Source organism: Protomyctophum bolini, assembly GCF_963924005.1.
Source record: "Protomyctophum bolini genome assembly, chromosome: 11".
NCBI classification, from domain to species: Eukaryota; Metazoa; Chordata; class Actinopteri; order Myctophiformes; family Myctophidae; genus Protomyctophum; species Protomyctophum bolini.
The window spans coordinates 16,231,739-16,245,892 of record NC_137872.1 but is presented as its reverse complement, the minus strand read 5'-3'; the positions used below and the strand labels follow the sequence as shown (position 1 = coordinate 16,245,892).

Below are 14,154 nucleotides of genomic sequence, written 5' to 3'. Positions count from 1 at the left end.
GAGTTTAAGTTGCTAATATATTCATAAAAGTACTGTTTGCTTCTTCATAATAATCACAATTCCTAAAGTGAGTCACTGTAGTTATACTGTAGCAGAGACTAAGATAGCATGTTGAATGAAAAAACAAGGCAGCGTAAACTGTGGGTGCATACGCACAATCACGCATTCATTTGCGCGTGCACTATAGGTTTTGCCCAGTCCGGCCTAAGCATGTGACGGTTTGGGTTTACGGTTCAACCGGTACGTTCCGGTTTCATCTAGTAAACCGGATTAATTTATTTAAACCGACGGAAGCAGTCGCAGTGCTCGCCGGTGCTCAAGCTTGACTGCTGCTAGGCAGTGCTGGCTGCTGTACAGGGGGGCAGTCAGACAGATATTTTGTGAAGCCACTAAGGAAATGAAAGTTCATATAATGGCCTGTTGTGGCGCTGTCATTGGACCCAGAAAAACCCATAGCCCCATAGAAGTCCATGTATTTGGGCTCAACTTCACCTAGACTGTATTACCTTAATAAACATGGTCATGAATACTTTCTTCTTCCAGTCACTAGTTTAAAGTCACTAATGTCATAATATTCTTTTTGGAAAATTATGGTCCCATTAATTAAAAAAATGACCATAAATTTGCGTATGTTCTGAGGGGCGTGGCTACCGTTACAGTCTATGATAGGGATTCCCCTCCCACTCGAGTCAAAATAAAAACCAACGGAGAAGAAGGGGGGAAGTCCCGCCTCGTTGTCTGGGCCAGCCAATGGCCAGCTGGACCAAAACGGATCTAGAAAGATGGCCACTTCCATTGCAAGGACTGACAGGCTTCATTTTACGTTCATGTTAGACCCGGGGAACGCTTTGTCCATATTTTTTACAGTCTATGCTGCTGTAGCCTGTAGACTGCAGAGCGGCCAAGAGCCCAGGACACACACAAGGTGTCAGGTTTCAAGTGAATTGGTTTGCAATAAAGTTTCAATAGTTGTCACTGTACAATACTTTAAAACAGTTGTCATGTTGCACACATGCCTAAAATTGCTGTTATTTGCGCCGCTCTCGTTGAAAACAATGTATTTCAAACTCCAGCTTGTCACACTCCAGGCTGCATGAACAGTGCTCGAGCGCTGTTTTCTGCCCCCTCAATGACGCAACTCTGTCATACTTCAACGGCTCTGCACAACGGTAGCTTTGCGGTAGTCAAAACTAAAAGACTTTTATGTAGACTTATAGCATTTTATATAAACATAGCACTATATAGTATATATATGCATACCGGTAGTTTCTTTTTTATAGATATTCCACTGTTATGTTACTTCTTAGCTTACGTATGATTCATGATAACTACTTTGTATGTACATGTATATAATGTATTGCCATGCTTTTTGTTCTTGCTTAATGTAAATCGCTCTGAATTAAGAGCGTCTGCTAAATGCCTAAATTGTAAATTGGTTTTCTCTAAAGCATCAATAGCCCAAGCGGCCAGTGGCTTTATACAGTAGGTAGGTTGCTCACATCTGGACTGGACACGACAGCGTTGTATTTTTGTGTTTTGTACTCAGCGGACCCCATATAGCTGGTAGACACGCAGATGCATCTATGAGATGCATGCGTGCAGATCACGATGCGTTAATTGTTTATTGATGATTAAGTATCAGCCGCATTGTATTGGTATTTGAGGATGTTTACAGTTTGTTTTTACATCCATTTGCAGTCACTAAGAAGTTTGAGAATTTCTTTTAATTGAATACTTTATAACAGTTTGTAAGAAAAAGTACAGGTTTTGTTTTTTTCGAACCGTCACATGCTGTGATGACTAAAATGTGTGTGATCAACACCCCTGGTCTTAAACTGTCTAGTACGTCTACCTTTGTCCCCCTTCCTCCAGGAGACGAGGGCAGTGAGTTGGACGGCGTGTCGGAGCCCACAGGCAGGCCGCAGGCAGCCCCCACCAAGGCCGAGCGCAGCCATCTTATCGTTTGGCAGGTCACAGCCTGTCAGGACTGAGCCAATCAAAAGACTGCCGCCCCGTCCGCCGCCAGGGTCGCCAAACACCCACCTCAACCCTCGCATGCTCCTCCCCTTAATTTCATAATTACCTGTAAAGGTAACTACCCTGGTTTTTCTTTGGTTTTTTTAAAGACATTTTTAGTGTTTTTTTTATATATTTTATTCTTTACAAACTTTTAACTTGGTTAGGTAGCTGGCACGTGTTCTACCGTGAGTTAATGAATCCGTCCAATGATGGGACCCCTCTTCCGTCTTGGTAGGACAGCAGAATCCCACGTGCACATAGGAAAAGTGCCAGCTTAAAGGAATAGGAATATTCCGCCCAAAAATAATCAAAAAATCAATCCATGAAGCCTTGAATCCAAAAGCAAAGAGAACAGCAATGAATTCAAGTCTTTATGAGGTGAGAATTTGATAGAAGGAAAAAAGGGCATTTTGGTGCGAAGTATTCCATTAACGTGTAATAAAGGGATAAGCATAGCTTAAGTACTGTAATTACATTGTCAATTAAAAAGGCTGTGATGTAAGCTATGCAGCTGTTGACATATTGTTCATTTAGGTTGAATGATGTGAAACTTACTTTGGAAATATTTGGCAAACCATGAGATAAGATCTGCCCAGGCATAAACGTGATTTGGGTCCTTGAACAGCGCATCCATTGTCCTAAGCTATGCATGTTTTTTGTTTTGTTTGGGTTTTTTAAGAGAACACTGCTACTGTATATTGTCGGCTACATCTGTTTATTGCCACCGTTTTGGGTGGGGTGTGTGTGTGTGTGTGTGTGTGTGTGTGTGTGTGTGTGTGTGTGTGTGTGTGTGTGTGTGCGTGCGTGCGTGCGTGTATGTGCGTGAGATATATATATATATAGAGAAGCTGTCTAGTGTGTGTATTTGATAGTGCAGATGAGCCTACACGTGGAATATGTGTATACTGTATAGTATACATGATACTGTATGTGAACAGCTATTTGATTTTGGACAGTGGTTCTTAAAGTGGTGTCCAGAGGACATTTGGGGTTCCTTGACGGTGTTCCAAATGGACCCTTAAAGGTCTGTAACTCCTGAGAGTGTGCAAATGGAACCAAATGGACTCGTAAGGGTCCATTTCATTTTGCTCCATTTGTACACTCCCAGAGTTATAGGAGGTCCTTGAAATTAAAATGTTTGCCATCGGGTTTCAATAACTGTCTGTGGCTGTCACACACCAAGAACTGTGGTTCCTTATGCTCAATGTCTGCCTGCTCTGCCTTTTTTAACCTGTAAACTCAACTAATGATTTGTTCTCGTTTTGCGGAAATCTGCCTGTGCCACTACATTTGGGGGGCTTCCTTCATGCTAGATCTTGTCGGCACTTTACAAAATATGTTAGTGGCTTGAAGTTTAGAAGAACACTCGTGGCAATGTGTACACTATGCTGACATGCTAAGGGCGTGGAGGGAACACTATGTAACACATTATTTTATTTCAAGTGACGTGTCACCTTGCTTACCAAAGGACGAAAGAAGAATTGTGGAAAAATACTGAACAATTTCATGAACATCCTTTTTTTTTCATCAGTCATCGTTTCCAAGTTAAAAGTCTTGTCGATATGATCATTTGAAGGATATATATTTTTAACGCTTTGCAGGGACTAGAAGAAAGCAACATGTTTATGTTGTACCTATAATGGACGTCCAGACAGGGCTCCCTTCATTTGTTTCATATTTTGTTGCGTTACAAAATATGTTTGGTGACCTGAAGCCAATTTTTATCATTGTTATCATGATCTTTATTGTTATTACTGGTTCAGTTTCATTTTGCACATTGTGCTGTTTTTCTACTTGTCCGTGAGAACTTTTATTAAGTAGTCCGTATTCTGTGGGGTCTTTAACATAACAGCAGGATACCAATAATTTGTGTGTAGATTTGTTTTTATATTTGGCAGTGGGCGAGGAGCCCATTTCTTCTCCATTTTCCAAGGAATAACCTCATATCATGTTGTAGCCATTCCAGTATTTATTTTATTTCCTTTATTATTATTGAGCCCGACTTGGTTCAGAATGTAACTTTATACATGAACAAGATAATAAGATAATAAGAACCTCTTGTAAAAAAAATGAAAAGAAAAATGATATATATTTTAGTCCTGTGGGTTTACATATTGTTCATTTAGGTTGAATGATGTGAAACTTACTTTGGAAATATTTGGCAAACCATGAGATAAGATCTGCCCAGGCATAAACGTGATTTGGGTCCTTGAACAGCGCATCCATTGTCCTAAGCTATGCATGTTTTTTGTTTTGTTTGGGTTTTTTAAGAGAACACTGCTACTGTATATTGTCGGCTACATCTGTTTATTGCCACCGTTTTGGGTGGGGTGTGTGTGTGTGTGTGTGTGTGTGTGTGTGTGTGTGTGTGTGTGTGTGTGTGTGTGTGTGTGCGTGCGTGCGTGCGTGTATGTGCGTGAGATATATATATATATAGAGAAGCTGTCTAGTGTGTGTATTTGATAGTGCAGATGAGCCTACACGTGGAATATGTGTATACTGTATAGTATACATGATACTGTATGTGAACAGCTATTTGATTTTGGACAGTGGTTCTTAAAGTGGTGTCCAGAGGACATTTGGGGTTCCTTGACGGTGTTCCAAATGGACCCTTAAAGGTCTGTAACTCCTGAGAGTGTGCAAATGGAACCAAATGGACTCGTAAGGGTCCATTTCATTTTGCTCCATTTGTACACTCCCAGAGTTATAGGAGGTCCTTGAAATTAAAATGTTTGCCATCGGGTTTCAATAACTGTCTGTGGCTGTCACACACCAAGAACTGTGGTTCCTTATGCTCAATGTTTGCTAAAAAGAAAAGCAAAGAAACATCATAGTCTTATTTTTAACAATCTATTAAACTCAATTTCATTGGGACTTCTTTGTCATGCTGTGTTTTATTGTTGTCTCTGTCTACACATTTCAACTTTTGATATTTGTCGTAGCCTACCCATGACAAATAGAGAAAGTAGGCCTAGCCTATGAAGATGTATATCTGCTATTTGATTTCCAAGTCTCCAGCATTTCGACCACATTTCCTGCAGGTCCCCTGCATTGTTATTGGATTGGATGGATTTCTCCTGGATTTGGTATCACAGTCTCCAAATTCACCAGAACACAGGAACTTACATCTACTATAGTATACTATACTATAGGCCTACTATACTAAGATTTGGCAGAGATGTTCACTTAAATAATGAATGGTTATTAAATATGGGTCTTACAGTCATCAAATACATTTCTGTAGGCCTACATTTTGCGTTTTAATGGCAACCTATCATTTCCCAATGCTAGCAAAGCAAGCTTGATAAAAGTATCAAACTCAAATTCACCAGAACACAGGAAATTACATTACCCTGTTAAAAGGTTTGTGGGGGAGGAGCCCCGGAGCAGAGAACTTTACTTTGAGAGCTCTGCTCGAGATTCGTCATAATTAAGGCAATCAGATTACAGCTGGTGCAGTGGTGCTTATTGTGGCGCCTATTTCAAACGATGTCACGCTCGAGACGAAAATATCACACCCACTATATCCGTATTCGCTATGCGTTTGTGGGTTTGTAAATCGTAGGCCTATGCTCACGAATTATAGCCTGCCCTGAGGCCTATCTACCGGTTAAGGTTTTATCCCGCTTTAATACTCTATGGTTTCTCCAAACTCTGGACACCACCATCATGCGGCGAAGTGTAAACCTGGCTTCAGATGTTGTTTACTGTTTAGCCTCCGACTCCGAGACGAGACCACATGCATTGTTTATGTTGTTTGATAGACTTTACTTGAACTTAATACTTGAAGTTTGATTTCATTTCAACATTTCTTCAAAAAACTAAACAAAAACACATCCATGGATATCAACCATATCAACTCTAAATGGGCTTCAGACGTCGTCAAACAGCTGAACTTGATGTAAGTATAGCCTAGTACAGGAAAACATACCGTATTGGCCTAATGGAGAGTAGACGTTTAAAGAAAACGAACAAGGTACGAAATGGAACGTTTACTATGCTGGTAAGTGCCTATAGGCCAGGGGTTCCCAAACTTTTTTGGACCAGGTAGTACCCCTTTTGGGGTAGATATTTTTCCAGGTACCCCCTCATCCTCGCAACACGGATAACAAATAAATGTATACGTCTAAATGTAGACGTTTAAATGTAGACGTCTAAATGTATACAGACGTCTAAATGTAGACGTCTAAATGTAGACGCATATCTTTTCAAATGGGGGTCCACGGGCTAAGTAGTGTCAATTTGGGGGTCCTTGACATGAAAAAGTTTGGGAACCACTGCTTTAAACACTTTAGCACTTTATGAACATGAACAAAATAGATGGGTCCCCCCTGGAACTCCCTCAGGTACCCCTGGGGGTCCCCGGACCCCACTTTGGGAACCACTGCTATAGGCCACATACATTACCTTAAGCGACACGTGACAGTAGCCTACCATTGTAACATCCATTCTCATTGATGATGAGAGTAAAGAGATGTATCTACCGGTATTTATGTATTTTTGTGTATTTATTAATGAATTAATGTGTATTAATTCATTATTTATTTATTGCCAGAAACAAAATGGTAGGCTATGGGAAGACGAGGTTCTTCTAGCCTATAGAAAAATAACCTCATCTTCCCATGCCATGGTACTTCTAGGCTTCATGATGTTTTGATGAATTGAACATGGTGGACCCGCCTCTTGTAAACAAGTGTAATGCTTAATTGGGTCGTCCACTCACAGTTAACAGTCTTTGTATTGAGTTTGTGCTTGAAATGTACCGTAATTCTGCAAACTGATGAAACTGTTAATAAATATTTCAATCAATCAATCAAAACAAGTTGAGAACCACCTCTAAAGTGTAAATCACGTACTCCATTCCCCCCCATTACCACCAGATGGTGGTCTTTGTTCATTTTAGGCTACTATATGGGCTATGTTTGTTCAATGCCTAATAAACAAATTAACAAGTTAGCACTGCAGGATAAGGAAAGGCTGTGTTGGGCTGTAATAGAACTAGGACTGGGCAATTCTTTTTTTTTCTTCATTGTGTTCTATATTTGACATTTACCTTACAACATTTATTATGCTACAGTAGTGATGTAGGCCTAACTAGTGGTGGAAAGTATGACTTTTACTTTTTTTGAGGATTTGTTTTTTTGCTTTTGTGCCAGACAGGAAGGAGAGAGAGAGAGAGAGAAGGGGAGAGACATGCAGCAAAGGTCGTCATGAATGGGACTCAAACACGCAACACGCTGTCAGGCAAGAGCCTCGACCACTAGGCCAGCGGGTGTCCTTTTTTGAGGATTTTGAGGAACGAACTTGAGGTAGGCTACTTTAACTTGAGAAATGCACCAAGTCACAGAGACTCTGGACAGGGCTCCTGTCCAGTGTCCATATATGGAGCCAGCCTGTTATGACATCATTCTGACGTCTGACTCCATATTTGGGCATGCCTGACAAAGAACTCCATATATGGGCAGCAATAATTTTCTGGGTGGGGCATTCATTTCCAACTTGCATCGTTCCAAGTAGGCCAGTGCCCAACAGGCACCACTGTAGAGGCTCCATCCAACACATAATATTTGGGTGGGGCATGCATTTCCAACTTGCATCGTTCCAAGTAGGCCAGTGCCCAACGGGCACCGCCGTAGAGGCCCCACGGGCACCGCTCTAGTAATAATAAATAATAATGATAATCATTTCTCAAACTAAGATAGCGCCCAAGTACCCAAAGACGCTTTACATGTGAAATTAGTTAGCTATAGGGAAAGCAATATTGAAGAGGACGGTTTTGAGGGCAGGTTTGGAGGTGGGGGCATCTCTGAGTGTTTTAGGGAGGGCATTCCACAGGGTTGGGGCAGCAAAGGCAAAAGCTCTGTCGCCCCACGTATGGGACATTGAGGTGGTTAGCATCACCAGACCATGATCCTTTGTCCTCTCCCTTCCTCCACCAGTGGGGGGCACTGTGGCAGCACTGCTTTAGGACTATTTTTGGAGGATCATGCAGCAGCACCACAACACATAAGCACTTCCATGAAATTACATCACAATGTAATATGGTACCCACCCTCTTCACCTCTCTCTCTCCCTCCCTAAGCCATGCGGGGGTGAGCACGAGGCTTACACACAAACACACACACACACACCTAAACACCCACCCACACACACACAAGCCGGAGGAGCCCGACGCGCTGGGCTTTCTGACGTCACTGAGTGCGTCGCAGCCCAAAGAGGGGATTCTGGGACCATTAACATTCCTGGCTGCTTTCCGCTGCTGCGTTTAAAAAAGCAACAGAACTCACCCCCGCAACACACAGCACACAGCGGTAGTCCATCCTCTCATTTTGTGAAATAATGTGATTGATTATTTATTCATGTAGGCATATTCTGAAATAATACGTGGTAACTAATAATGTTGGACTATATTCGGGGTCTGAAACGTCTCACATGCTGCTGCAGTTGCCTTGTTGTGGTCCGTTGTTGGTTCGACAAAAGGCGAGTGTGTCGGCAGGAGGGACCGACGGGCCACCTCAGGGAGTGTCCCACTCCCGGCGATGTGCCGGGGAACGCACAGAGAGGTGTGTCTGGGTTGGCAACGTGCGGTTGGAAGTACACAGATTAAACGTCACACAGAGGGACAAAGAAGAGACAAGGGATGGAATGACCTTCATGGAGAGAGAGAGAGATAGAGTGAGAGAGAGAGGGGGGGTGGGTGGGAGAGAGATGGAGGGAGAAATAGGGGGGGGGAGAAGGGTAGAGAGAGGGAGTGGGGAGGGATGCTGCAATAGAGCCAAGCAGAGATGGAGCAGTGCCCTAGCTGTACACAGTAACAATCCTTAGTGTTCATTAATTTGGTCCCATCTATACACTCTCGCAGTGAAAGAAAATAAAATAAGCACTGAGGATTTTAGGGTTCAGTGTTGTGTTGTGACTCCAGCTGGGCTGGGCTGGGTAGAAGATGAGAGGCAGACAAACCCACTACCCAATCCCCCCTTTCCAACCCCTGTGTGGCGGATCGGCACGCACCTTCACTGTTACATAACGTCGCTGTGGGGTGGAAACCTTGCATATGTAAACCCACATTTTCACTTAAAAAGGTCAGCATAACAGCAGCTGCTCTCTCTATCTCTCTCTCTCTCTCTGTGCTCTGTCTGTCTGTCTGTCTGTCTGTCATGTAAAAAGTGTGTTCAAAATTGGGTCCATCCGTACTCTCGCCAAGTCAATTGAATGTGTGTGTGTGTGTGTGTGTGTGTGTGTGTGTGTGTGTGTGTGTGTGTGTGTGTGTGTGTGTGTGTGTGTGTGTGTGTGTGTGTGTGTGTGTGTGTGTGTGTGTGTGTGTGTGTGTGTGTGTGTGTGTGTGCGCGCGCGCGTTTCAATTAAGTAAGTGCCAGCAGTTTGGTTCGCCATTTCTAGTGTCAGTGATTCACAACCTTTTTCATTTCAAGGAACCACCGATTACACCCTGAAGAAGGCATCTTCTACTGAAACGTTGCGTATTTGCATCGTGAGTTCATCTCCTCTTTTTAGTTTAGCTCCAGTGATCAGCACCTCCCCACTATTGGTGTGCACACCGACCTCTTTGTTTGTTAAAGGGCCACTTCACCCCTTTTGCAACCAGATCTTATTTTAATGATGTCTGGGAGACAAGAAACACTTTCCTGTGGTTTTTATGTGGGTAATATGTGTTTTTAGATATTTTAGTATGTCCATGGGCTCCAAGATGTCATGGACACTGGGCTCACTTCCTTCCTGGACTGCATGTTGTCTCAGTAAGACAGCCCTCCCCCTATCCACAAGGAGGAGCAGTGGACAAAAGCATTATGGGAATTGTAGTCCAGGAAGGAAGTGAGCCCAGTGTCCATGACATCATGAAGCCCTGCATGGACACTTTGAAATACTAAAATATCTAAAAACACATCTACCAAACATCATTAAAATAAGATCTGGTTGCAAAAGGGGTAAAGTGGCCCTTTAAGGAACCCCGGTTTGATATAAATTAAGGCCACGACGGACCCCCATTTGATACAATTTATTTTCTCCTTTTTTTTGTCTAATCTACACTAAAATCATTAGTGTTTCATCATCATTTATTTAACTCTGAGGGTCTATAGGCTACAGCCTGTTATTCAGAGACTGCCCTCTGCTGTTTGCAAGTGATGCTGCATGAGTCTCTGAGCCATACACACACGCACGCACACACACACACACACACACACACACACACACACACACACACACACACACACACACACACACACACACACACACACACACACACACACACACAGGGAATACTTCCTGCCTGTGGAATATATATGAGGAATTATACAGGGAGAATAGGGTAATTGAAATATAGCCTACTGGGTGTGTGTGTGTGTGTGTGTGTGTGTGTGTGTGTGTAATATATACACACGTATATATATGCAGAGAGAGACACACGTGTGGCTATACTGCTTGCACATACATTGCATTTAGATGTATGATGTGTGTGTGTGTGTGTGTGTGTGTGTGTGTACCAGCTCATGTGATTTAAAAGCCTGGTGCGAGTGCCCGAGTGCCCTTGGCCTCCCGCGGAGCCATGCAGTATTTCACCCTGATAGTCTGCGCTAAGCGTTTTCCAAGCCAACACAGCATGCAAGGCACCACAGCGATTGTTTGCCGAGTGCGAAACACACATACCATGCATAAGCCCACGTGACTACTCCATAAAAGAACGGACACTCCTGTATTGGCCGATGAATATCGTGGAAAGCAGATATACAATATAGTTTGGTACAATCTGCACGTGTATGTTTGATTGGTTGCAACTAAGGAGTGGGTGTGCGTGTGTGTGTGTGTGTGTGTGTGTGTGCGCGTGTGCGTGTGTGTGTGCATGCATGCGTGCTTGCGTGTGTGGCTGTGAGGGTGGGTGCACACACCTATTTATAGCAGGTGACAGTGTTGAGGGTGTTGAGAGACATAGTGGAGTTTAGGGTGACACCATCTGCTCTCTAAACAGTAGCCATCACACAGAATAATGACAAAGCACCCTACTGAGCTCGTCGGTAGGTCAGTATCTCACCTACTTAGACCAATCAATAATCTGATTAAACGTGATAATGTCCCATTGAGTCATTGACAACATCCGAATGGGGTGTCTCTAGTAGTGTTGATGATGAAAAAAACAACATTGAGATCATGTACCATCTTGTTTTCAAGGGACTCCGAACACAGATACATGTCACAATCATTACTGTACAGAGTCGACAAAACAGACTACATAACAAAACACATACACTAAACATTGCAAACCTTGTAAAACATCACAGCCTCATTATAGCATAAAACCCTATAGAACACACTTTGAAAATACTATGTTTGATGCATTGAAGCAATATGAATAAAACTAATGAAATAAAAATAATGCAATAATACGTCATGATGTAGTGTCGGAGGTACACATACCACTTGCATAAACATTTTCATGATGATCCCCATGAAAATATTGTGGTTGACTGATTTCGATGCTATGTTAACTCATTTGGCTGGGGACTTCACCAAGGAAAACTGGCATATCAAACACTATTCAGATAATAAATATCTCTCCCGCTCCCTCTCTCTCTAGGTTTTTGAAATACGCTACAGTTATTGTGCTTCCTAGCAAAGTATAGTGCAAATTCTGGTCTGAAATTAATATTTTACGGTGTGCGGAAAATATAGCCAACCTGAACATACGACACGTTGTGAACTTGTGAGTTTGTAGTAGGTCTGCTATTTTTGGCGTGTGATACCGTGGTACCACCCAGCATAAATCAGGCGTTTAGCCGTAGCCGTCATAGGCTAGGATGCAACATGAGTTATCATCTAATATCTATCCTATCCTTCTCTCTCTTCCTCGTCTTTTCACCATTCAACTGAGAAGAAGAGATTGTGTGGCTTTAGCAAAAGGCTTCAGCTTGGAGCAGTTACAAGGATATGAGGGACTGACGAAATGAAGAAAGATATTGTTTGGATGAATACAAAATGAAGCATGCGTGAGAGCCAAGTTGGATGGTTGAATTGATAATGTAATATCACGGGTCCTGATGAATTATTGATTGTGTGGCTATCAGCATGTGCTAGATACTGTATGTAGCTCTGTGTGTGCGCGTGTGTACGCACGTGCGTGTCTGTCTAAGAGAAAGAGAGAGAGGAAGTGAGAGTGTCAGGGGGCAAGCCTCTCCATGGCGTGAGTGACATCGGCAGGCACCAGAGCGTGACTGGGCCTGGAGCAGCAGGGGGACGTGGGTAATGTTACCCACGCTCCTCTCTCCTTTATTTATGCCCATGGCCCCGGTGTCCCCAGTGTCCTGGGGCCATGGGCCGGGCTGGTTACAGTTACACTCCTGACGTACTGTTTATGCCCTCTCTCTTGTTGCTAGCTTCTATATGGATCCTCCTACAGCTACTTCTGGCCGCCACCTAGTGTTAATTTCGTTGGCTAAAACTCTGACCAAACTCGTCGACTACCTTTTTTTCCACTGACGGAAACTATGTAAACTAGAAAAAGTGCACCTCGGGGGACCAGGCCAGGTCAGGTTGTGGCCTCCTGGCGGCGCTATAATAGGCCAATGTGAAAAGGGTGCCATTTCTTCTTTTGATGACAATTGGATGATTGTTCCAAAAATGTGTTTTGCAAAAATCCACCTGTTGGTATAACAGGCGAATGTAAAAATGGTGGGATATATTCCTCAGCCTAGTAGGAAAGTGCAAAGTTTGGCATCGACCGGGTTAACGGTGCCGGAGATTAGCTGAAATCTCCGGAGGGCGGAAACATACTCTCTTCCCATGCCTTCGGCCTGGTGTAGACAATAAATACTAAGCTATGATGACTAAAACTGAGAAATATCGACAATTTTGTCATACAATAAAAACTAGACTACAATATTTGGGATGGACGGTAACTGGGAACTAAAAGCCAAGTACTTTTATGTTTGGTTGCGCTCGGGTGCTGAAAATAGCCCATCTACTGTACAAGCTACTGTACAAACGTGTTGCTCTGCGACAAAACACACTAAATCACTAAAACTAAATCCAAATTTGTTGTCAAAATTATGTGCGCCACGTTTTGAGCTTGCCCATCGGCTATTTATTTCCGACGTGTGGGTGTGGCGGAGCATAAATTTGGCTTAAACTTCTAGGTCCATGCCTCATGAATCATTCTCATTTTGCTTCCTCTCATATTCCCTTGTTTACTGTGACTATTAGACAGTTTGTGATACATATAGGATAAGTGGTGTCCACTTAAGGAGGCAATTAGCAACGCATCAAACAACGTTGATTGGATTTGCCGATCTGGGGGGCATTGCATGCCGCTAGCCTGCCTGTTTACGTGCGAACATGTGAGCGACACTTGTTTAATGTGCAGGAAATATGGTGCCGCGGTTGGTGAGGGAATGAGCATGGACCACAGATGATTAATGATGCTACACCCAGGCTAGGATTATTTACCCTGCACAAACTGGAAAGTAATCAGGCTATTGCACGGGATTTACTATGCATGAGAGAATTACATTCACTTTGAAGTTTCAATTGGTTTGCGGCTGCTCTTTGAGGGACGTATATGCACTGGCCCCATTAAGCCATAATTAATTTGATCAATTCACAATATGGGGAATAGTAGTTTAAGTTGGAAAATGTATTGAGTTATGAATCACAGTTTCTTCATTTTTTTCAATTTTCGTTTATGTGTGTGTGTGTGTGTGTGTGTGTGTGTGTGTGTGTGTGTGGGGGGGGTGCTGCTGATAAGCAAGTAGAACAAACTATTTTCTGGTGATTGGTATGTAAACATGTCCAAGTGAAACTAGAGAGGAAGACCGTAAGCAGAAACACAAAATATGAATTTTGAATATGAATATCATTTAAAGTATGAATACTGAATAGCATACATAAATCACAAAAGACCATTCATTCAGTTGAAAATGTAATATGTACTGTAGCAATATTGAGTCTGCAGCACCCAAGGATTGATATTATAGGGAAATAAAAGTAGATTCTGCCAATATAGCATCACGAAACATTTGTTTTGTTATTTTAAATTTAGATTTTACAATTGAGTCTCTTGTTGTGAAATCCCTTTATTATGTTGTTGTCATCTCTGATCCTTGGTTCTAGCTCACCGTTTCTCAATGT

At 42.6% G+C, this 14,154-nt stretch overlaps 1 protein-coding gene across 8 annotated transcripts in view; it reads left to right on the top strand.

The window, feature by feature from the left end:
* spag9a (sperm associated antigen 9a) overlaps nt 1-4,881 on the top strand; it is a 37,989-nt gene extending 33,108 nt beyond the window's left edge. For all 8 annotated transcript variants that reach the window (XM_080776335.1, XM_080776329.1, XM_080776334.1 and 5 more), the window contains one exon: nt 1,873-4,881. In XM_080776335.1, coding sequence (XP_080632461.1) covers nt 1,873-1,991 — 119 coding nt within the window. In that variant the 3' untranslated portion in view covers nt 1,992-4,881. The remainder of the gene's footprint in view (nt 1-1,872) is intronic.
* The last annotated feature ends 9,273 nt before the right edge of the window (nt 4,882-14,154 follow it).